At 37.6% G+C, this 24,371-nt stretch overlaps 5 protein-coding genes across 8 annotated transcripts; 3 read left to right on the forward strand and 2 right to left on the reverse strand.

The window, feature by feature from the left end:
* Positions 1-82: 82 nt before the first annotated feature.
* LOC107216598 lies at positions 83-2,556 on the reverse strand. 2 transcript variants are annotated; one of them, XM_015653839.2, is made up of 7 exons: positions 2,218-2,556; positions 1,785-2,005; positions 1,485-1,607; positions 1,330-1,385; positions 1,043-1,121; positions 766-894; positions 83-671 (listed from the first exon to the last, which is right to left on the reverse strand). In XM_015653839.2, the coding sequence occupies exons 1-7, from the start codon at positions 2,321-2,323 to the stop codon at positions 474-476; spliced, it is 912 nt and encodes a 303-aa protein (XP_015509325.1). In that variant the 5' UTR covers positions 2,324-2,556; the 3' UTR covers positions 83-473. The 2 variants fall into 2 exon arrangements, with proteins under 2 accessions (XP_015509325.1, XP_046586450.1); XM_046730494.1 differs by lacking the exon at positions 2,218-2,556 and adding an exon at positions 2,107-2,202.
* Positions 2,557-2,646: 90 nt separating this feature from the next.
* Positions 2,647-6,357, forward strand: LOC107216599 (histidine protein methyltransferase 1 homolog). Its single transcript, XM_015653840.2, has 6 exons — positions 2,647-2,808; positions 3,068-3,313; positions 3,409-3,569; positions 3,654-3,904; positions 4,027-4,142; positions 4,214-6,357. The coding sequence occupies exons 1-6, from the start codon at positions 2,763-2,765 to the stop codon at positions 4,252-4,254; spliced, it is 861 nt and encodes a 286-aa protein (XP_015509326.2). The 5' UTR covers positions 2,647-2,762; the 3' UTR covers positions 4,255-6,357.
* Positions 5,822-8,131, reverse strand: LOC107216577 (pyridoxine/pyridoxamine 5'-phosphate oxidase). The gene is made up of 6 exons (XM_015653816.2): positions 7,798-8,131; positions 6,948-7,104; positions 6,634-6,733; positions 6,512-6,565; positions 6,240-6,439; positions 5,822-6,169 (listed from the first exon to the last, which is right to left on the reverse strand). Exons 1-6 carry the CDS (start codon positions 8,018-8,020, stop codon positions 6,004-6,006), a joined length of 900 nt encoding a protein of 299 aa, XP_015509302.1. The 5' UTR covers positions 8,021-8,131; the 3' UTR covers positions 5,822-6,003.
* Positions 8,132-8,703: 572 nt separating this feature from the next.
* Positions 8,704-11,102, forward strand: LOC107216604 (26S proteasome regulatory subunit 8). The gene is made up of 6 exons (XM_015653845.2): positions 8,704-8,906; positions 8,993-9,137; positions 9,385-9,795; positions 10,030-10,256; positions 10,346-10,621; positions 10,819-11,102. Exons 1-6 carry the CDS (start codon positions 8,889-8,891, stop codon positions 10,957-10,959), a joined length of 1,218 nt encoding a protein of 405 aa, XP_015509331.1. The 5' UTR covers positions 8,704-8,888; the 3' UTR covers positions 10,960-11,102.
* Positions 11,103-16,084: 4,982 nt separating this feature from the next.
* On the forward strand, positions 16,085-21,263 carry LOC107216601 (cyclin-dependent kinase 11B). Of its 3 annotated transcripts, none has more exons than XM_015653842.2 (10): positions 16,085-16,266; positions 16,532-16,726; positions 16,861-17,043; positions 17,163-17,675; positions 17,777-17,974; positions 18,075-18,400; positions 18,713-19,039; positions 19,212-19,476; positions 19,601-19,831; positions 20,203-21,263. In XM_015653842.2, exons 1-10 carry the CDS (start codon positions 16,196-16,198, stop codon positions 20,495-20,497), a joined length of 2,604 nt encoding a protein of 867 aa, XP_015509328.1. In that variant the 5' UTR covers positions 16,085-16,195; the 3' UTR covers positions 20,498-21,263. The 3 variants fall into 3 exon arrangements, with proteins under 3 accessions (XP_015509328.1, XP_015509329.1, XP_015509330.1); XM_015653843.2 differs by having other exon boundaries at positions 17,175-17,675; XM_015653844.2 differs by having other exon boundaries at positions 17,190-17,675.
* Positions 21,264-24,371: the final 3,108 nt, after the last annotated feature.

Raw genomic sequence — 24,371 nt, forward strand, 5'->3', positions numbered from 1 at the left:
TTAAATTACCGAATTTGGGAAAAAGAATCGACATTATCATAGTTATAAATATTATTAAACCGGCAAAGAATTAGACCACTCGTTAAAATTAGAGGAGTTTATTCATATTCGTGAGATTCTTTACGCCTCACGTTAGCACTGATCGGTCGATTTCTGTACCCAACTCTCACGATGTAAGAGATGTTACAATTAAATGCACACTTCACTCCTCTTCAGAATGGTTGTAAGTGTAACATACGTAAGTATAATGTCACATTTAACGCAATACATAAATATATATGCTAATATTTTTGTAGAGAATTCTTTGAACCAATTGAGCGTAAATGATATTAAGATTTGGATATAGATTCTATTCTCGTAAATATGATCTGAGATTAATGAACGATACGTACTAAAAGTTGAAAATGTCGACGCATTGTTCCATATGGAAAGTAGACAAGAATGACTCTGAAGATTCTTCTCTTTAACGTCAATTACATATGCGGACACAAAGTTGTATCGTCTTCGTCGGTAACCGTTTTAGACGACTGTATAAGAAATTCCATGAAATCGCCATCAGCGGAGATTGCTTCCGCACCACGCAATGCTCTTTTAGTAATGAATTGTTTTACCACTGAAGGATTCACATACGACATTGTCAACCGACAGCCCCAACTGACCAATGCCAGAGGCTGTAAGAGGAAAAAAACATGGATTATTTTTCATCATTCGGCTTTCACCAAACTAGACATAAACATTAAGTGTCTAAAAGTACATTAAACTTACTCGATCCTCATCCAAAAGCGAGTATGGCGTTATAATATGTCGTCTCAGACAACCGGCCACCAGTTTTTTCAAACGTTTTATCTCTAGTGAATTAGCACAGGGATGGTACAACATAACTATTGCACCATGCTAGAAATAAACAGAGATCATGATTGGAAATACACAACTATTTAAATAAACAAAAATCTACAGTTGGATTGTAAAATGACGTTCAAGTCACAATCCACTAATTGTAAGCATCAGATGTTTGATGTGTATTTACTTTAAGTATAGTTACCTCTAAACTATGAATCCATCTTTGTCGTGGTAGAAATTGGTATTCTCCGTAAACAGGCCAAACTGGCCTGTGTGAACCACTGTAAACAGAAATTAAATAAAATGAATATTACTCTTTGTCCAAACACATGATATCTTCCATCAGACATAATGGAAAGTATAAGCAAATCCTTAATTCCTTCAACAAGTACAAATATAATATTTGACATTGGATGCTAAAAAATACATTTCTAGAAAATGCGGAAATCGATAAACAATTTAAATACAAAATGCAAATATTTAACTTACTACATAGGAATATCATCGTCGTATTCGATCGTTTCAGTCATACACTTGTGGATAGCCTGAAATAACACAGAACGTAGAGTTCTTTCAAAACAAAAACATGTGTTGCTTATTGAAAAAGTGATCGAAACCAATACAAAAATAATCATTCAACTAACCATATATCCTGACGGTATATGTTCGCAGTATACCATAGGGCTAATAGAATAGTCAGGCACAATCCTTTTATCGTAGCATGTGTAGTTGACCGGTGACCCATCCCAATCGACTCTCAAGTTAGTCTAGAACGTTTGAAACAATATAAATATGATTAGTTATGCTAAAAAAATTAATGAACAGCATTTTGTTCACTCATTAGTCTAGTGAAATACCTATTTTTTTGAAACAAGCTGTCAAAATATATACTGTGTATTGAACAAGAGAACTTTGGGAATTTATTTTTTTCAATGTAGACTTACTTCTCCATCGTCGCACTCACTCTCGTGCATTCCCATGCCTACTCTGTCAACTGGATTCTTTTCAAAATTGGAATCCTTGAACTCTCCGGTTTTATGCAGAACCTTAGGAGGCGGTTTTGGATCTCCAGGTCTTGACGGCATCCAACGTCCCGGCCAATTCTCGTATTTGTCATCAGACGCTTCTCTGCGCTGTTCCGCACTATCCATCTCTTGGAACACATCTGATAACAAAAATAATATAAAACAGAATAATATTATTATTGTCGTCAATACAACTGAATTCTATCTAACAGAAATTCAAACGTCTGACAACATGTATTACATGGCACAGTTTATGCTCAGCTTCGTAACTTTGGTGGCAACAGGTAGATCATACCGGGAGTAAAAGATAGAAGAATAGTGACAGGTGTTAGCTATCACACACCGTGCTCACCTTCATATTGTGTGGCTCTGTCAATGGGGTTACGAACATATCCGTTGACGAATCCCAGAATCAAAGTACAGCAGGTATATAACAGCAAAACTCGGTCCTTCGTCATTTCAATGGTCAGTATAATATATATATATGCCTACGGAACTTTGACACTAAACAACCCTAACCAAGCAGGAACGGAAAACGATGGCAACGGTTCGCAGTAAAATAAGGAATGTCAGTGCGTCGTTGCGTATTTGTATCTATATGGCCGCAGGCGTCTGGAGTTAGCTCGATCTGAACACGAATCGTTAAATAAAAGGCAGCCGGGGTAAATTGATCAATGGGTATTGTTTACATACTGGTATGCATGAAATTGCATGCGTATGGACATGTCAAGTTACCAGAAATCGGATGTAACATCACTAACGTCATCTGTCAGAACCACCATTAAGCTTGATCGACCATTTACAAGCAGCGTGTTTTGCACGTATGATCCGCATGTTGGTTTGCTTCACGTGTTTGTTTTTATAATTCAGTTAACGTGACGACAATCCTCTAACGTTATGTTCAAATTTGGATTCAGCGTCGATAACGCGAAGGAAGAAAATGGTAATTTTTTCAAATGTTTACAAATTTCATTGTCTATCATTAAGGTTATACACGCTACATTGTTGACAACAGCGACAACGCTCGACTTTGAATTCTCTTTGTTACGTTCTTTTGTCCCCTCGACCTGCCGAACACGCTATTTTTTTTAAATATTGATCTGGAATTTCACAGTCAAATTTAGCAAGCTCGGACACTAAACATCAGATTGATTGCTCAATGCGGCAAGATAGATTTGTAAATAAAGTTATTGTTCATTTAGACAAGGTTGAAAGCATAGGGACTGTGCTGGACTGGTTTCCTGCAGTGAAGATAGAAGTATCCCATGAGCAGCTATCCAAAAAGTGCTGTGAGGATGACGACTTTAAGGAATGTGATTTATTTTATGACGTTAGGTTGAAGCTTATTCATTCTGACAAAGTGGTAATAGATCTGCAACAAGAAAATTGTGAAAATATTGTTGAGGCTGAATCGCAGCATTCGGATCTGATACCAGCAAAATATGAAGGTAACTTGACTCGGATTATCTGTACGATCGCATTTGTTTATGTTTATCAATAATGTAACACACTGGTTTATTTGAAATTATTCATTGCAACACAGGTGGATTGAAAGTGTGGGAATGCAGTTACGACCTGGGAAAGTACTTAATAGGTGACAAAATTCCATTAGAAAATAAATCTGTTCTAGATCTAGGATGTGGCACAGGGATTATTGGTATTCTAGCATTATTGAATGGAGCCAGTGTTCATTTTCAGGATTATGTATGAAAATTTCTTTGTTCAATTTTGTTTTGTCTTAACATAACCAGTCTCTAATATGCCACTGACACCTATGTTATGTTCCAGAACACAGAAGTAATAAAGTCCGTGACTATCCCAAATGTAATTTTAAATATTAATGATCGAAAACACGTGCAAGAACGATGCGCATTTTTTTCCGGCGATTGGGCCTCTTTTATACAGTTACGTGGGGAATTATATAGAAACGATTATGAGAAATATGACTTAATTTTAACCAGCGAAACGATCTACAATCCTGACAATCAAAAGAAATTGCATAATATCTTCAAGACCCAATTGAAGAAAAATGGTTCAGCGTAAGTTTGATAATTAACAGATTAGTCTCATTGATTTGTGAGATGTTCTGTTGTGAATGTATCATTGCTTACACTGCGGATTACTTGAACACAAAATTGTCTTCACTGAGAATTAATTTTAGTTACGTTGCTGGAAAAGTTTATTACTTTGGAGTTGGAGGAGGAATGAGGCAATTCGAGGACCTCGTTGAAAAAGAGAAAATATTCGAAACCAAAACAGTGTGGAACAGTGATGAAGGTTTGTAACAAAAATATTCAATTACCATTACCCTAGTACTAGCAATAATGACAAATTTATAAATATTTCAGGTGTACAACGCGAAATATTGAAGCTGACATTCAGGACTTGAGATTCAAAAATGCCTGAGATAAGATTATTGTCCATTATAGTTAATTAATTACCCACTAATATTCTTGAGGATATATCGAGAACATTTTCACTATATTATAAAATAACAATGTTGACAAGAAAATCCTTGACAAGATTAAAGAAACTAAGATCTTTCAGAAACATAAAAAGGATTTACTTTTTTTGAAGGCAGACAAGGGCAACACGACCGTTGTTATGAATAATCAAACCTATGAGGAAAAAATGTTACATGAACTCTCCAACAACAACACCTACAAAGCTGTTAGATTTGATCTTACGTGTACCCTTCAATAGGAAGTTAAAAAAATAACGATGGATTGGTCCAAAAGTAGACACATTTCTGATCAACTTAGGCAAATTTCAAAAACTTGTGTACCACCTAGAGCTTACGGGCTACCTAAAATTCATAAACCGGATACACCGTTAAGAATCATAGTTTCTTTCACAGATAGTCCCACCATCAATCTAGCTCGCTTCCTTAGTAAATGGATTGGCAATAACATTGTCCCTCCTGTGTCACGTGTTAAAGTCAGTTTTGCTTTTGTTAAAGCTATCAAGAACTTTCTTCTTCCACCTGATCATGTGTTGGTTTCGCTAGATGTAGTGTCATTGTTTACCAATGTTCCACAAAATTTAGCAATTAACGCGGTGAAGCAGTGTTGGCATCAATTTGTAGACAAGATTCCTGTTCCACTCAACGAACTTATAAACGCATTGAATATTTGTTTTAAGGCTGCCACTTTTAAATTTAATAATACCAACTACGCTCAAACCCATGGTTTACCCATGGGCTCGCCGTTTTCTCCAATTTTGTTGGATCTGGTTATGTATGATCTTGAACAACATTGGCTAAAAAAACTGGACTTCGAGCCTCCTCTCTACTTCAGATATGTAGATGACATAATCACAGCGGTCCCTTCTGATGAAGTTGACGAAATGCTATCTATTTTCAATCAATTCCATCCGAGATTACAATTCACCTCTGAAATAGAGTGTAATCGTCGAATTAACCTTTTGGATGTTCTGATCATTAATGATAACCAGCTCATCAAAACTGACTGGTTCCATAAGGTCACCTGGTCACAAAGGTATTATACTTAAATTTTCATTCTCGCCATCCCAGATCTTACAAAATTGGAACTACACTCCGGACGTTCCACATGTTCAAAAGTGTTCTAGTCTCAAAACCAAAAAATTGTCGTTGTGTGTTTTTATTCAATTACCAACCCAGATGAATGCTTGGGAGTTTCGCATTGCGGTCGTTGTGTGTTTTTAAAAATGAACGTTTTGAGTTTATTCGATTATTCTAACGCGCATTCATTACTACTACTCGTTCGTTCTTTTTCTTCGTAAATTGGAAGTGCCAGTTCATCATCAGGTAATCCCTCTTATTTATATTAGCACAAACAATCCTGCTTATCACATATAATTTTGTGATAACTAACTGTTGTACATTATAAAAATTTTTACTGTTCATGACAGATGTTCTGAAATAAATTGTTCTGAGGAGGGCCCCCATCCGGGCTGAAACGTTAACACAAAAATAATGTTTTTTGTTTATGACCTTTATATCCAAGAATAATATTTACACAACAATTCAACAAGGTCAAGAAAGTCGTTTTCATTCAATATAAAATAACATTTGAAAACTTGCTAAAGATTGTTGTCATGTACAAAAATAAACTTTCACGTGAATCAGAGATATGTTTAAATTTCCTATCTCGAGACATCATGGGGATAGTCTTTCATAGACCCAACCATCTTCCCCTTCATGAAGAAGAATTCCGTCTGGTTTGTCGTGAGGTTCTCTACGTCTGAACCTTATTCTATCATGTAGACGATCACTCTGACCTTGCCAGAACTCTATGGAACGTGGAATCACTTTGAACCCCCCCCTAAACAAAAAAACAATGAATGTTTGTGTGTTTGACTGAACCACATAATCAAACTGGATGCTGCACTCACCAACACTCTGGTCTCTTGACTTGTCCCTCAGTATTTTGGGCCAGTAGTTCTCTTTCCTTCACCATCAGCGTTTCTCTACCAGCAATAACGCTGCTCTGCTTGCTAGCGTGTGCACCTAGCTGGCTGTGAAAAGGTCGGTTCTGAAAATACTCGTCAGAGTCAGCTGCAGAGGTTTTTTCAACAGTTCCCTCGATACGTATCTGAGGAAATAATGCAACAGTGTGTTTACCGTATTTAGTACCAATAATTGACAAAACGTTCCAGACACTTACTGATCGCCTCGTTGGCTCCCAGTAAAAGGTCAAAGCTGCGTTTGGATTTTCTTCCTGAAAATGTTAAGAAATAAATATTTTCTTTTCTTCGATTCAATGCTTTCCAATCATTGACATCTTACCAATTCGCGGCCCTTTCTGCTTTCGTAGTTAGTATAAAATTTAAATCCATCTGTGCCAAAACCTTTGAGAAGAACATATCTAGCTGATGGTATCCCATCTCTGAAAAGAAATTAAAAATAAATAAACAAACGAAAGCAATATATCCTATTTGATGTATAAATAACAGAGTACCAGGCCGGTTATGATAATCGCATTACCTTATATACGAGCTTTTTATTTTTACCAGAATGCATTTCTCGAGAAAAATATTTGATGTATTCAGAATCAATAAATAACAAATTTTCCCATGAAATGGAAACAACAAATTATTTACTTAGTTGCAGTCGCCAGGCACATGGCATTTGGCTCCAGCACTCCTGGTGTCACACGTGCTTCATCGAACCATGCTTGAAACTGACCAAATGGTTCTTTGCTCTTTAGATCATCTTCACTGAATGTTTCGCTCTTGTCTTTGTATTTGATCCGCATATCTAGCAATGAATACGGAACAAGCTTGATCAGCATTCTACGTAGTTATTGCTATTTTAATCAGAACCTAACATTAAATATTCCAATCCATCAAAATTCCAAGGAAATTCTGGGTTTGATGATGAATGTAATCAATTTAAAAAAAGGAGTTAAAACGTCTTTCAATTTTCATGAATTAAATATATTTTATGTTAATTATTATTTGCATCATGCGTTCATCCCCTTTACACTCAGTAAATAAATGAATGGAGTTATCCTCTGAAACTGCTAGAGGTTATTATAAAAGCAGTCAGCGGAATGACGCTTATAGGTGTGTAATCTTGCATAACATATTCGAGTGCCTTAAGAACAGATAAAAGACAGTGTAAAAGCATGTTTACAAACTTGACTGCCGACAGTTCAGAAGTTAATATACACGCTTGAACAGCGAAAAAAATGATGGGAATGAATTATGATTGCAGCGTTCAGACGACTCGTAAGAATATGACTACACATTGATCGTTTGTTCGGAAAACTTAGCACAAAAAAGAATAATAAACAAAAGACTACAGTAATGATGCAGCTGATGTAACAATAACAGTTGTCTCCTACGCTGCATTTGCGTGTAACTAGAATATTGATGTTGCGAGAGTTTCTTAGGAGCTGACTGAAATCATAAATCTACTTAGTATTCTTTCATATGATTGATCAATTACCTCCGATGTCAACAGAAATCGGAACTCTTTGATTCGCACCCGACATTTTTGACATATTGCGGGATTGCGGACGATGACGTCCTTCGTTCCAGCTGATCAAACGAATCGAACTGTGGAAACCAGGGAAACCAGAGAGGAACCCACGGCAGAAGCTCAGCGGGTTGCGTTCTAAAACTTTTTGCGCAGGCAAGAGCACAAGTCTAGTAACATTCCCGAAGCTCATTTTCAAAGTTTCAACCACGGAGCTTTATTGGAAGAAAGTGCATCACTAATGGGTGCTTCCATTTACTGACTCAAGTCGACTTGCGTCGCTATTTCTGGTGTATTCTTTTGCCCACATTGGCCGGTTACACCAGAAATAGCGACACAGGCCGATTTGAGTCAGTAAATGAAAAGCACCCAATAATCTTTATCGTAAACCTCGTAAACTCAACCACGAAACTTAATGTATAGTCAAAACCAAATTTAGTGGAAATTTTGTTGTGAGTTCACTCACGAAGTATCTTAGTATTTTGGAACGCATCTATAGCCATTGAAAGAATATGCTGTCCCTCATGCGGATTCCCCTATGAACTGGCGGCATGATTGGTTGATAATATGATCACGGTACTCCGCAAAAAAGGATACGCAGTGCGTTAGTATTGGCCGCGAGCCAAAATCTCGTAGAATAACGAATAAAGCATTGTAGCTTACCTACTTATAAGGATGAGTTTACAAATGATAGAGATTTTCCACACGTGTTGGAGCACATCAATTTGAATCAGAGTTTCTGCCCTTTTCAAAGTTTTTAGTCGTGGCCATCAGCAGAGCGCTGCGGACACCAACATAACGAGTAGTCGCGAAATATTCAAGTATTTTGGAACGCATGTGTAGTTTTCGGCACTTGACATTTTGACCTGCCTTCGTCTGCCTAGGGAATTCTTCATCCACGGCAGTGACAAGCGGTTTCTCGCTCGTTGCTCTAGTCCGAGAGCTTATTGTCAATACAATATTATTTTTGAGTGATATTCGTGAGATACGCCGGACTTCGACTTGTCAAGTATTATTAGGAATAAAAACGGCCAAAAACCGTATCTCAATACGAGCGCAAAATGACGCTCACAACTAAGGTAAGTAACTATTTCGTATGGAATTTTGTGTCTGTTACTGACACGGACGATGAGTACGATTGTTTCATACCGTTTTCCCATTTCAGATGGAAATCGACGATAAGAATATTAAGGGCGAAGGCTTCAAGCCTTACTATATAACAAAAATTGAAGAACTGCAATTAGTCGTGGCTGAGAAAAGCCAGAACCTCCGACGTCTGCAGGCTCAGCGTAACGAGCTGAATGCAAAAGGTAACCTCACTTTTTTCATTCCACACAAAACCCTAGCATTTGTCCTGTCACGAATAATTAACAAATTTCTAAAATTCGTATTAGGCATTTTTCGTGAGAAAGTAGACAGCGCTCCTTATTTGACAATTATGATAACATGAATAAAATAACAGTACAGTTGCAAAAGAAAAAATTCCAAGTACTTTAATGCTTATATGACGCATCGAGTGAATCTCATTAAAATAACTAATTCTTTCATACAATACAGTGCGAATGTTGCGTGAGGAATTACAGCTTCTTCAAGAACAAGGCTCGTATGTTGGAGAAGTTGTGAAGCCGATGGACAAGAAGAAAGTATTAGTCAAAGTCCATCCAGAAGGAAAATTTGTCGTAGATCTAGACAAGAACATAGATATAAATGACGTGACACCAAACTCTCGTGTTGCCCTGCGAAATGAAAGTTACACACTCCACAAAATTTTACCCAACAAAGTTGATCCACTGGTATCCCTTATGATGGTTGAAAAAGTCCCGGATTCTACCTATGAAATGGTTGGTGGTCTTGACAAACAAATTAAGGAGATCAAAGAGGTTATTGAACTACCTGTCAAACATCCAGAATTATTTGATGCCCTGGGAATCGCTCAGCCCAAAGGAGTGCTTCTTTACGGTCCACCAGGTAAGAACAAAGTGAACAAAACTAATAAATTAAGATTGGTTTTGAGATTTTCAAATTCTCATGGCTCTGGTCGTGGAGACACAGAATGATTTTAACAAGTTCAATAAAATTAGAGAATACGTGGAAAAATGAACGATTTGGCTAATGACACTAAAATCAATTTATCTTATCCTAAATGAAATTATTATGCGAAACCCTGTTACAAGTTTAAAGAAATATAAATTCACTTCCCAGGTACTGGCAAGACCCTATTAGCTAGAGCAGTTGCTCACCATACAGAGTGCACATTTATTCGAGTCTCTGGTTCGGAACTAGTCCAGAAATTCATTGGTGAAGGTTCCCGAATGGTTCGTGAACTCTTTGTGATGGCTAGGGAACATGCACCATCCATAATTTTCATGGATGAAATTGACTCCATTGGTAGTTCTCGAATTGAATCTGGATCTGGCGGAGACAGTGAGGTATTTCAATTCAGTTCTTTTTATTGTAGAGATTTAACCGAAGTCTCACTGAATCGTAATCTATGTTAATGTAATGTTTTTTGCTATAGGTCCAAAGAACAATGTTGGAGCTTCTGAATCAATTGGATGGATTTGAAGCAACGAAAAATATAAAAGTTATCATGGCAACTAATCGCATTGACATCTTGGACCAGGCGTTATTACGTCCTGGTCGTATTGATCGTAAAATTGAATTTCCCCCTCCAAATGAAGAAGCTAGGCTTGATATTCTGAAAATTCATTCCCGCAAAATGAATTTAACTCGTGGTATAAATCTGAGAAAAATTGCGGAACTCATGCCTGGTGCTTCCGGTGCAGAAGTCAAAGTAAGCCAGTCTTCTTTAACTTTAAAAAGGATGAACAAATCATCAAGAACTTTATTGATGCTTCAGTAATCACATTTGTCTAGTTGTTACAAGTAGAATTTTTTAGAGTTCATCCAAAAGTTTTACTGCAAACTAAGAGGGACTTAAACTGCCTTAAAAAAGAAATTCAAATATTAAAATGAATTTTACTGTTACAGGGTGTTTGTACTGAAGCTGGCATGTACGCTCTTCGGGAACGTCGTGTCCACGTCACCCAAGAAGATTTTGAAATGGCTGTAGCTAAGGTAATGCAAAAGGATTCCGAGAAGAATATGTCCATCAAGAAATTGTGGAAGTAAAAGCTTTAAAGTAGTTGATAATCATCATTCAATAAACTGATGCTACAAGTGTACAACTTCTATATCTAAAAGATTGATAAATTATAAAAATCGCATCTGTGTAGAAGTGTAAGTTCCAAAATAAAAGTATATTCAACATTTAATTTGTATTCTGGTATAAACTTATGGCGATAAATTCAAGATAGAATGACGCTTGAGTTTTTAGTAGATGTTCTTCAATTAGATAATAAATCAGTGATCTGACCTGTGGGTTTAAGTGTGCTAGTATACATTTTGTAATTAATGATTATTAAAGTGAAAATACTTTCTTCCTGAAAAATCGTGGTTTAAACTCAAATAAATTTAAACTGATGCCTAAAAAATTTATAAATAACGACCGCAGTTGATATACCATAGGTATGCTTCTTGGTCGCCTCTTATTACGTACCAGACTGGTTGTTACGAAACTTTGAACACAACGTAAGATGGCCAGCATTCCGGATTCCAATTAGAATCCTCTCACGTCTCTGGCATCGTCGGCCGTGAGCGTCGGCACGACATTATGTGCGCGCGGCAGCGCCACGCCATCGGCGGCAGAAAGATCTTATGAAAATGGTACTGATATGACGGCAAAATGCCAAGCGTTGAAACCCACTCGGTTAAATCAGTAGATTTCAATTAGATTTTTATTCGAAAAATTAAAAATTCTCGGATTGTTAATTGGGAGTCTGAAAAAATGGAGAAAATGAAAAACGGAATGGAGTATTTTGTGGTGTAATCGGACTCCGCGCAATCGATTTCTCTCGCAAAATTACATTGATATAGTGCATCAAACAATTGATAAAGTATTTTTCAAAATCGTCCAAATTTTCACTGAAAAAAACCAAAGTTAACCTTTCTTTGTTTGCGATTTTCAGAGCTCGAAAAGTTTTCGTCTCAGAAGCGTTTTTGCAGGTCATCTTTTCGACTAATTGGATCTCCACGACTGACTGAATATATCTTCTGTCAACGTATTTTAGTCAGTTGGAACTCACCAGAAAATTTCAATTTACGCCTGACGCTGCGTGTAACGGCAATTTTTCGAAAATCTGACCGTATTGTGCGCAAATCGTACGACGTTTCCGACCGGTCGAGATTTGCTTCCGAGCGCAGCGAGGAATCAGTCGCTTCCGAGCAGCCGTAGTGAAGTTACGCAGGCCGTAAGTTGACAATTCAGATCTCCATGTACAGGCTTCGAGTATTCGGGACATGGCCAAGCACCGATACTTTATGGTTAAAAAAAGACTGTATAACGTTATTCGATCAGTGTATTCCCACGAAACTAACTGTGAATAATATCCGAACGGCATGCAGCGTGTGGCCCATAAAAGAACCGAGTTACCGAAATGAAAACAATCGGGGACATCGAAGGTGACTTTCGCGTATCAAATTTTCATTCTTTGGTGCAACTTCAGCTTTTAGCGAATTCGATTATCGACTCTCCGCGTCGGATGTCGTTTGTTATTGTTTGTGCGGCTAGATTTTCGTTAAGTGCGTAGTTGCATTGTTACCAAGTTTAACTCAGTCCATTTAGACAGCAAGCTACAATACAAAAGTGCGAATGGGCTTGGAATCGAGTGTAATTATTACGCTGCATAGTCACAGACGTGTTGTGCGAAGAAAATGCCCCGATAATCATCCCAAGTGGTTTTTTTTTTTGCTATCATTCTGAACAAGCGGACCTTGCGGAACGTGACCTTCGTGTCACTTGTGTCTCAGATTTTGGTTCGCGGATCGCGTCTCTCAATGATCCAAGTACATTGTGCGAGTAATCTTTAATTATTTTCTTGTGTAGTGTGAAAAGTGTGTCACCACCATACATCCTGAGGTGCTACGCGATCGTAGATGTAAAGTGTGGAGCGACCCGGAGGAGGTAAGAAAGCTTATTTTGATTATTGCTCGATAATTCAATATGTGGTACATTTGATACCTAATTTTTATTATTGCGTAATATATGGGGAATAAATATAAAAGTAGGCAACAGTAATAATTTATGAGAGAACTGGAAATCCAGTTTGCTAAATTAATTCGAGCTTTCTTTTTCTTCAGAGTTAAGCAGAGACATCCGAGTAACTTCTCCATTACTCAGCAACGTTGGTGAGTTTGCATGCGTTTGGGTTATTGGTGTATTTCCCTGGGACTCCTCCATCACGTGGCGTGGCGGTAACAATTGTTACACGAATCTTCGATATTTCAGCTGCATGGATAGGCTCATTCCTGATCGCAACGGTGCTTGACGTGAAGTTAGATCGTTTTCTTTTTTTATTGCAGCTGACCTATTTTACCATAGACATTCAAAGTTAGAAATTTTGCACGTTGCTGAAAGTGGAATGAGCATCGCGACAGGTTACTATCACTTACTCGACATTCGCGAAAACAAATTTGGTTTAGCTTATACTGATATAATTACCTACCTATGTTTGAATTTTCCAATGATGTCGTTTAAGCGGTGGATATACCTGAGGTTTAAACATATTCCAACAATTGTTTAATCGATAGCAATTCAAAGTCTGGCAGAACGTAACGTAATTAACTTGCATGATATGTCTTGAATCATTTTCCATTTTTTAGTACCCAGCAGCTATCGAATAATAACAGGCTTAGCTCGCTTAGAAAAATGCTGATTAGCATACAGGACGTTTTTAATCGATCTTACAAAAGGTTGATGTACCGATAGTCAGCCAGCAGTTAGTAAAATAGTATTTTCGCTGACTATGGTACAAAAACATTTTGCTCCCCACAGGCAACCAATGAAAAAGTAAGTTACAGTGACCACGGCGCAAATGAGGAAGAATGATGTGTGTTGGAAAGAATGGAGAATCGTTTAGAGCGAATATAGGTAATCGGGTAGGTAGGTGGTCGTTGTGGGATCTGTCGCGAGTTTGATGCAGATGTGCGTGTGAATCTCTCTTCACCATTTCCGTTGGGTTGTTCCGTTGGGAATCAGGCGAGGGTAGGAAGGTCGCGATGTGCCGCGATGTTATCAACTTTTGTAATCCACAGCGTCAAATGATCACAGTGATTTTTTTTCAGAAACACGTAAAATACTCGAGTATAAGAGTCTTCGAACTATTACTGAGCTTTTAAATTCCAACGTGGTTCAATTTCCCATTTTTTGTCGCTCTGCTATCATTTTGCAGTTGTTATTCAATTCGATTATTTGGTCATTATCGGTAATTATTTCATTCAACTGATTTCTGTGATCGTCTGAATGGGCAAAACGCATCTCTGAACCATCTATCGCGTTCCGTGGTACGCTGGATGGGAGAGATGCTGAGCCCGAAGACTTCGCGTCGAAGAGGACCACCGACCGTCACGCCACACAATAATGCATGTCCTCCAACCTTCCTCCCGGACTTGACTCGCATCTCAGAACAACAATTCGCATCGCAATGTGTCGGATTCAAAAAGACGCAGATGCGGATTGGGTTTCTACAGAATTTTGCGACAAGTCCTAGATACTTAAGGTTTTTTGACAAGTTAATCGGTCGCGCCTTTTTTGCGCGTAGATTAATCACGGGAATCGGACGCATTTTATGCGCGATAATTAATAATCAGAGTGGTGATAGACTGGGAAAACCGGAAGCCGTCAGGGGATGTTGTCTATCGACAAAAATAAAGGAAAAGTCAAGGAATTATGATGAATCATAGGGAAAAACGTACTTTTTTTTCATAAATCCCTTTCAATCTTCAGCTGACTTTATTGACGTGAAAAGTCAAGGAATTACATTCGAGCAAAATTGTCGCCACTCTGATAATGCGAATCGATTGATCACGCCTTTTACTTAGCGATTTCGTAAACAGTATCTGCAAAAGTAAAGCACTCTCGATGTGTTAAGCCTTTAGCTTGTCAATCAATTTTCTTACGAACAATCTAGTTTTCAAGTTTAAATTGACGACGCCTTTTGCGCGTTGACTTGATACTTTTTGGTTCTGAGAGAAAGTGAGGCATTTGCAAGCTAGCGGTCAATTCACGGGGACAAAAATCACGGGGTGTATAGTGGTAGTGAAGAATTTGGTCGTAAGTATTTATAAAACATATCCCAAGTGTACAACAGTATTTTTTTAGTGATTATGTAGTCTTTCGTTTCAGCTAATCAAATCATTTGTCTGTTTCAACTAATGAAACCTGTCGTCTGTTTCAGATAACCATACTTTTTGTCTGTTTCAGGTAATCAAACCTTTTGTCTGTTTCAGCTAATGACCCCTTTTATCTATTTCAGTTTATCGTACCTTTTGAATGTTTCAACTAACCATACTTTTTGTCTGTTTCAGCTAACCATATTTTTTGTCTGTTTCAGCTAATCAAATCTTTTGTCTGTTTCAGCTAATGACACCTTTTATCTATTTCAGTTTATCGTACCTTTTGAATGTTTCAGTTAAATATATCTTTTGACTGTTTCAGTTAATCAAACCTTTTGTCTGTTTCAGCTAATCAAACCTTTCGTCTGTTTCAGTTAATCAAGCCTTTTGTCTGTTTCAGCTAATCAAATCTGTGATTGAATCAGTGGTTCTCAGCTGCGTTGTTACCGTAGCAATTTAAAAATTTAGGATTGTTAATTGGAAGTGTAAAAGAATGGAGCAAATGAAGAATCAAGACGAAGTAGTTGTTCAAGATATAAGGAAATAATCTAATTCATTCTCATTATTCTTGAACCCTAATACATGTAAAGCACTGAAATGAATAAACTATTCATATCTTTTTTATTACTGTTTATTGTTCAGATGAAAGGCTCTGGGCACATCGCAATATTTTTAGTATCAACTATGCGGTAATAAACGTATAAAAAGGCATCTTAATTATGCACGAGTGCACGATTCTAGAATAATGAGAATAAATTAAATTATTTTCTGACCTCAAAAAACTGTTACCGGCTTATTGAATTTCCTTCTCGCTTCTTCATTTTCTCCGTTTGTTCACACTTCCAGTTAACAATCTTAAAGAGTTTTAAATTCTTACGATTAATAACTCAACAAGTAGTTACGAGGTACAACACTTACCGTTGCGTCGGTACGGTCGGTACCCATTTTCACGAGCGTTCCTTCGCCGTCCACGGCGTGGCGCTGCCGCATCATGTTGGCGTCCATGAAACTCCAACCTTACGATTCCGCTATTCGTGCATATGTTGAATGAAGCGATGGTTTAATAAAATGGAGGTATAACTTGTCTGAGCCGCACGTCCATTCTTAGTGGCCTGTGACAAATAATCAAATCGAGATGGAAGTTGATAATCAAAGTGAAGACGGTGAATTAAAAAAGAGTCCTGGTAAAGATATCGAAGAATTTAGGTATGTATTCTCATCTGTTACCTCTTTCAAGGTAACTTACGTTCATACACGATTTGTACGAGTAACATCTTTCCGCATTATTTGAAAGATTCTATTATTTATTCCTACATGAATCTCAAACCAAGCTTTCATATACTTTGCAACGTAAACGATACTTTTGCTTCCTTGATCTGTAGTTCGAATTCTGATGCTAAATTCTGTTGTTTTAACTCGGAAAATTACGACTATGGTGACAGATTTTAAATTACATCCTTGTTCTTCACAGTTTCTCTGAAGAAGATGGTGCAGACACAGCAGATTCCCTAGATATAAAACCACCGCAAGCAGTAATTAGACACCATAAATCCAACTCGTCACGCAGACGAGAAAAACACAGCGAGAGGAGAGATCGCAGGGAGGAGAAGGAGCGGAAGTCTCGTCATCACGATCGTGACGATGAGAGACACAGAGATAAACGCAGGTAATTATGTATATTATTGTATGTATAATTTAGATATTATTGATTGGGTTACGATTGTTCTCTTTTGGGTATAAAATTGTGTGTTTTTGACTTGTGGATCATAAACAGCTTTTACATGACTGTTCTAATCGCAGACACCGCAGGCATGGTAATGATGTCTTGGATCGAACAGAACGGACGGATGGACCGAAAAGAGATAGAGATCGAATAGAGAGATCAGAGAGAATTGATAGTGGACACAGTAGAGATAGAGAATCGCGGCATGATCGCAAAGAAAGAAGCACCGGCGATAGAGTTTTAGAAGATTTGAGAGAAAGGTAAATGAATTAATATTCAAGTATTAAAAGTCATCAAATAACTCAGTTATTATTAGTCATGTATAGCAAATTAATCCGCAAATTGGCTATGATGTTAAAAAATTTCTAAATTAATTAAGGAATAATATCAGGTTGTTGGATAAAAGGCGAGAACGGCGTGAAGAGCCTCGTGATGTCCGCGAATACAAATCTGAGTCTCGCCGAGAGATCCGAGTTGAGGAAACGCGTGAAACGCGGGAACCACGTGAAAGGCGAGAAATCCGCATAGAAGAAAGGCGTGGAGAGGATCTCCGGGAACGGCGTGATGTTCGAAACATGCTTGAAGATCTTCGAGATCGTCGTGATGTTCGCACTGAAGAGCGAAGACATGTACGTCCAGTGGAGGACCATTTTTCAGAATCAGAAGCTATGGAAAGACCTGAAAAACGGCACAAAAGATCGCACAAGCATGAAAAAAATCGTGACCGAGACAGAGAGAAAGTTGAAAGGGATCGAGAGCACAGAGAGAAGCAATTGAGAGAGGCAATGGACATCACTGATGTAGATGATGGCGAAGATATGGATGTTGATGAAATACCTATGCATAATAAAGACCCGAAAGAAATGAGTGAACAGGAATTGAGGAAAGAAAGGTAAATTTCTCTAAATAGTAACTTATCCTGTCATTGAGCACTTTTTCAATGTGATGACATCCGAATCACACAGATAGCCAAATTTTTTCTCTATATTACAGGTTGTTGGAGGCCGATAGAGAAATGGCGAGGAGAAAAGAGGTCTCCAGATTAGAATTGGAGGCTCGACGACTAAAAAGAGGAGAAAAACGGGTACATAATCCAGGCCCTGATCAGGATCAGGAGCCATCTATAGTTGAGCTGTCCGATGAAAGTTTAAGTCCAGATGCATCAGATGAAGCGCAATCAAAGTCACCTGAGTAAGTCAATGTTACTGAAACTTCACAGTTATATGGCGTAATAATTTTGATTTGGCTAATTAACCATGATGATAACTGGGCAATAATATTGATTGTATAGATCAAGGCATTCGTCAGAAGAGCAGGTGGAAAGTCCACAAGAAAGGTCGTCAGATCGCCCTTCAACTGAATCATCAGAAAGTACTAGCGACGATGATGACGAATCTAATGATTCGAATAAGGGATCAAATGACGAATCAAACGATGGATCAGACTACAATAATCCAAGTCCTTTGTCTGTTGATCGATTAGCCAAGTCTGATCATTCTGACGGAGATTCTCCTGGACGTGTTGATTCAAATGGAGCAACAAAAGACGTTGAAGAAGAAGAGAAGCCAGAAAAAGAGGAGGAACCTCCCATCCCACCATATTTACCTGCCATTCAAGGTATAGTTAAAAGTTATCAATGGTTTATGTGGAAAAGAATATTTGTATTTTTTTACACATAGTATACGAGTCTGTATTGTACTTCTTAAACGTGTCACTAGTTTTCTCACTAGTTCTTTTTTGTCTCAAACATGGAGAGTCTGCTTTAAAGCAAAATTGCAGTCTATCATACTTATTTACTTTATATATTTTTACTTTTGTGTAGATTAGATTTACATTGTATTCACGATTTTGATTATGCTTGGTTCACAAAATTACACAAGACAAGATTTTCACATAGTAAAGTATATATTCAGATTTTCCGGATTTCAGGATGTCGAAGTGTTGAGGAATTCCAGTGCTTAAACCGCATAGAAGAAGGAACGTACGGTGTTGTTTATAGAGCAAGAGATAAACGAACAGAAGAAATAGTAGCATTAAAGCGTTTAAAAATGGAGAAAGAAAAGGAGGGCTTTCCAATCACTAGTTTACGAGAAATTAATACCTTGTTGAAAGCACAGCACCCGAATATTGTTACCGTTAGAGAAATCGTCGTCGGCAGTAACATGGATAAAATATTCATAGTCATGGATTACGTTGAGCACGACTTGAAGTCTCTCATGGAAACTATGAAGCAAAAAAAGCAGGTCTTTATTCCTGGTGAGTACTCGATACGGAGTATCCAACTTTCAACATATGTCCATGTTTACCAAGCGTCTGGATAAACAATGACTGAAATATCCCTCTGAATCAATATACGCTCTCAAACTGAAAGTAAAATGGCCTGCATGCTGCAGACTATTCATAATATTAATGAAAATGTTCATTTCAGGTGAGGTGAAGTGTCTCATGCAACAGCTTCTACGTGCTGTGGCGCATTTACATGACAACTGGATACTTCACCGTGATTTAAAAACTTCCAACTTGCTCTTGAGCCACAGAGGTATCTTGAAGGTTGGAGATTTCGGCCTTGCCAGAGAATATGGATCCCCACTAAGGCAATATACACCTATTGTCGTTACCCTGTGGTACCGAGCTCCAGAGTTGCTTCTGAATGGAAAAGAATACAGCACACCCATTGATGTCTGGTCTGTAGGGTGAGGAGAATTTATCTTGATTTTATGTCATGATAACCAATGTTTACTGTATCAGTGTGCTCTACGATTTTACGCAGTACTCTGATTCAATTTGGCATACTTAAACATGGAGCTTCCCTTCCAGATGCATATTTGCAGAGTTACTACGAATGGAGGCTCTCTTTCCAGGCAAATCCGAAATAGACCAACTCAACAGGATATTCAAAGAATTGGGAACTCCAAGCGAACGCGTATGGCCTGGTTATAACAAATTACCAGTAGTTCAGAAAATACCATTTTCTCACTATCCTGTAAACAATTTACGTCAAAGATTTAGCATGTCTTTGTCAGATCTTGGGATTGAATTACTTAACAAGTAAGGATTCGAAGTAACAACTTCACCCATATTAACTAGTCACGATTAAGAGGAAATTTGCCACTACAAAAAAAATTCCTATTATCAAGAGTTTGACTTCACAGTTTTCATTTTTAATTGCAAGAAATGAAAAGCAGTGCATATCATGGTTTTTTTCTCTTTCATCTTGGCTGTCTTCCGCTGCTTTATTTTTTACCAGTGTGAAAATTATACGGAAAACCGTGGCTATTAAATAAAGGTTAAACAAATTTCAATGCAAAAAGAGTAATTAGAATTGCTAAATTTTACAATCTGTTATGAAGATCCTTGTTACAAGTTCAAGTTTTTTTTATCTCAAGAAAGTTCTTGTACGAATCACTCAATTATTACAGATTCCTCACCTACGACCCACAGCAACGTGTCACAGCAGAAGATGCTTTGAAACATGGTTATTTCACCGAAGCACCATTGCCAATCGACCCAGCTATGTTTCCAACTTGGCCAGCTAAATCAGAGCTGGGAATTCGAACAGCTAATGCATCGCCGAAACCTCCGAGTGGTGGAAGGGAGTACAAACAACTAGGCGATGGAGATGACGCAGATATAAGCTCCTCCGGATTTCATATGGGACTTTTAGAAAGAGGTAGAGCTCCTCCAGTCGGTGGTGGCTTTCACTTGAAATTTTAATTTAGACAATTACCCATTTTCAAGTTCCACTGATGCGGAACAGATCTTGAGAGTGGGTTCAGCAATGAAACGTGTAATAAATGCATAATTTTACCGCGGCTTTTCGTGAAAATAACGGTGGTTAGCAAAATTTGAGTTTCTTTTTCTGCCACATACATCCGGCAAACTGATCCTATTGGATTTGTGACTAAGCCACTCACTTTGTAAAATCCTCTATATTTTAGACACTCAACTCTCTTGTGTTACAAATTCGACATATTTCCTTTCTAAATAATTTATTCACGTGAAATGTTTCAACATGAAAGGACTGAACGCATTTTCTGTCTTTACCCAATAAGAGTATTGCGGTATACGTAGTCTACGCAAAATTAACATTACAAAGCGTAAGGAGCGATAGTGATTCTTATTCGTACAGCGTCGTTCTTAATCAGTCTGATTGAAGTAAAGCTTGGTATTCAATACTTGAGAATTCGGAAAACGTGCGCGAAATTGGATACAGTGGTTTCGATCCTGTAATATTAGTTTTTTTTTTGTTTGCATTAACTGGTTTATTATCCGGCTGTACAAGACTAGAATTATTCTAATATCATCATTTTTATACTAATTAGTTGTAATCAGCACAAAAACATAAATCAGTATGCGAAGTGTTGCCGAAATCTTACTGTAATTCATTATGAGCAGCACTTTGACACTGATCATTGATTGTGATTCCATGTATAATATCAACCTATTTCATGTAACTATAATAAATACGAATACGAGATAACGCGTGATCGAATGCCAACTTTTTTTCACATAGCCAAGCGTGATATAAATTTTTTTGAGTCATGACATCCAATACTCTGAACAGGTTTTTTTTGTCAAGAACCGAAGAAATCATTATCATTAAACACAAAAAGTAGTCGCTGGCCTAATCGCGTCTTGAAATCTAGTGGAACTGACGTTTAAACAAATTTCGGCTGTTTGATCGTGTAATAGATCATCACGTTCGCATCAATCTTATGTCATGATCTATTTCAGTGATTTTTTTGCGTTCAAGAGAATCTCAAGAACGCGCATAATTTAATATTTGCCGATAGGGAATTTTTACTAGATCAAAGACCAGAAACCTTTGAATATTTCTTTACGTTTTTAAATTTTCACTTAAACACTGCTCACAGGTAAATACATTTTTTTTAACCGCTTAAGATATCGTCACCAATACAGTATTACAATCATGAATATCCTATTTCTGCATGCTTGATTATAAACATCGAATTCAACGTGAATTCAAACAGAAAATCGGGATACGAGCAGGTAAGTAGTGAAAACAATTTATACAGAGTTATGTTTACGATTTATTGGTCAAGCAAACGCCAGAGTATATTGTACAACATTCGAATATCAAGATATAGAAGACAGAAATAAAAATGTTTCAAGCAAATTCGAGTATTAATTTTACTTTGTCATTGTACCGATGAATCATATTGTCAAAAACTACTAATCAAGCATTACTTGCTTTTTTGCGAACTGCATTAATTTATTCTAGACTATCCGATGTATGTGCATATCCGTATATAATGTCACTTGCCAATGTTATTAATATTCTTTGGCAAACCCAACAGCGAATTTATAAGCTCGGAATTTCTTTTACTATTGGAGTTGAAGATAAGTTGGTGCGTCAGGAGATATCTAGCCAGTTGCAGCTCTTTGTCCTGAAACAGAATGAGACAAATAAATGTCAGGGGTGCTCGGGTTGAATTGAGCCGCGACAGTATTGATCATTAAAATGCCAGACCTGAGATACGAGATGTGCCACCGTTGCGACGCGTTCATTACGACTTAAAAATTTAATTTTTATGCCTTGTTTTTTTCCCAAAGCGGTCACACGGCTCGTAAAATTTGTCAAGTAAATTACTTTGCTTCTTTGTATCAACAAACACTCTTCTCGAATATGTCAAGAGTTGAATAAACCGTATAAATGCGAGTAGGATGCCGCCAGGGTAACTATTAATATGACATACCAGTCCTTTGCCATAACGAATAAAGCTCTTCAATGCGTTGTCTTGCTGCAGAACATCGGCTGGTGCGCCTTCCACCTGCCATTCAATTCCTAGTACAATGCCGGTGATTGTCACAGCAAACCAACACGCAATTAGACGTTGCATTTTGGTTTCTTTTTCTTTCTTTTCACTCGTCTACGGGTAAAATGTTTACATTAAAAATAGTCGTTTTTTTTTTTTTTTTTTACGTGAGTTTTTTAAATACAGGTTTTGGCTACGTCTCAATTTTTTTCCTCTCCGCTCATCACCAAGTGTAATATCTACAGATAAAGATACTTGATATGTACTGGCCGATGAACTTCCAGTTTATAAAAGAAAATAAATAAAGAACACCGGAAAATCTTGCATAATGAACATGTTAGTTTGAATGTGGATTACAGGAAATTTTTTTAATTAATTTATTTCACAAATTTTGAGAGTCTTTTATGCGGTAATTGCAATGAGAGATTTATTTTGTTTTTTTAACACGGTGGTCGAAAATAACGGGTAAATATTTAAATAAAAGCTTGTACCTATCTTAACAAAGTTTGAAATGTTCTTTGGCTAGCAGATCGTCCCGGTGTTGTCCTCTTGATAATGTCGTTGGATAGCGTAAGATTAATTCTTTTATACCCCTCGAGTCGGGGAATTTTCGTATATCGTTGGGGCGGTTTTACCCTGTCTTTTGCAGGCGTGATGTAAACGACAATGCTTGGGGATGACAGGTGTCTCGCGAAAAGAAATGTCGCTGTAACGCCGTCTATCCGCGTATTATAGAAAATTATTATTTATAACGAAATGGATTTTCAGCTGCGGATGATCGCTCAGCAATATCGTTCGAGCGTAAAATCTGCGGCATCTTATAGAATATAAAAATACATGCTGCATAAAGGGAAATAAAATCCACTCATGCAGGGAGAAACCGAGACTTGTATTATCATTTTAAAAACTCCAACAACTCACCTCTTGGCAAGTTTCTGCGTGTTGTTATTATTCGATATTTGCATCTTGTAAGGGCCTCTCGAGGATTTTTAACTTTAGCATATGCAGATGTATCAGGAACGCGAGTATCTCTTGGCGCTCGGCGTTATGGGGCCCGGTTCTGAAGGGGGCGCAAGGCCCAAAACCTGATTCCGTTGCTAATGCGAAGGTGACCCTTCGTAGGGAGTTCATTGAAATCAAAAGGAATTAAAAAGTATTGGGATTTGGCCCTCGCTGAGGTCAAGGACAATTTTAAGCAATCTCCTCCATATATTCTCCATTTGAAACAGAACTCTGCCTCTCTCTCTCTCTCTCTCTGCGAAAAATTCAAAAATATGATGCGAAACCGCGTTCGAATTTCGAAATTGTATCTCTTAGAAATTCACCGCAGCCGAGATGAGATTTTTCGTTCTCTCATTATTCTTCACGACAACGTTGCTTCCAGTAAGTTCCATTGTCATTTACCCCGTACACGGAAGTCTCTGCGAGGTTCTACAGAATATTTAAGACTTATTACGGCTTGTACAAATGGAGTGGTGGACAGTTTGATAAAAGGTTTGTAGATTGGGAGGAAAGTCTGCAGGTCACTAACCAGCAACCAGTTCAGTATATCGGACCTTGAACCGTCTTAACTATAAATTATTTTTTTTTTTTTTTCTTTCTTCATTCTTTTTCTCGTCCTCTTAAAACCACGAGACAAAAATCACTTTGGAGCTGACGATTCCGCGTTAATCTTCGGATTAGCAATTTGTCATGTTCTTTATTGCGCAATAGCAATTACTATAATGGCAATTATACGCTTGTGACGAGCTGCTAACGCGATCTTCACTATATCGCCGATAGTGCTCTTACTTCTTTACTTCGGACAGATT

Source organism: Neodiprion lecontei, chromosome 2 (assembly GCF_021901455.1).
Source record: "Neodiprion lecontei isolate iyNeoLeco1 chromosome 2, iyNeoLeco1.1, whole genome shotgun sequence".
In the NCBI taxonomy this organism is placed as follows: Eukaryota; Metazoa; Arthropoda; class Insecta; order Hymenoptera; family Diprionidae; genus Neodiprion; species Neodiprion lecontei.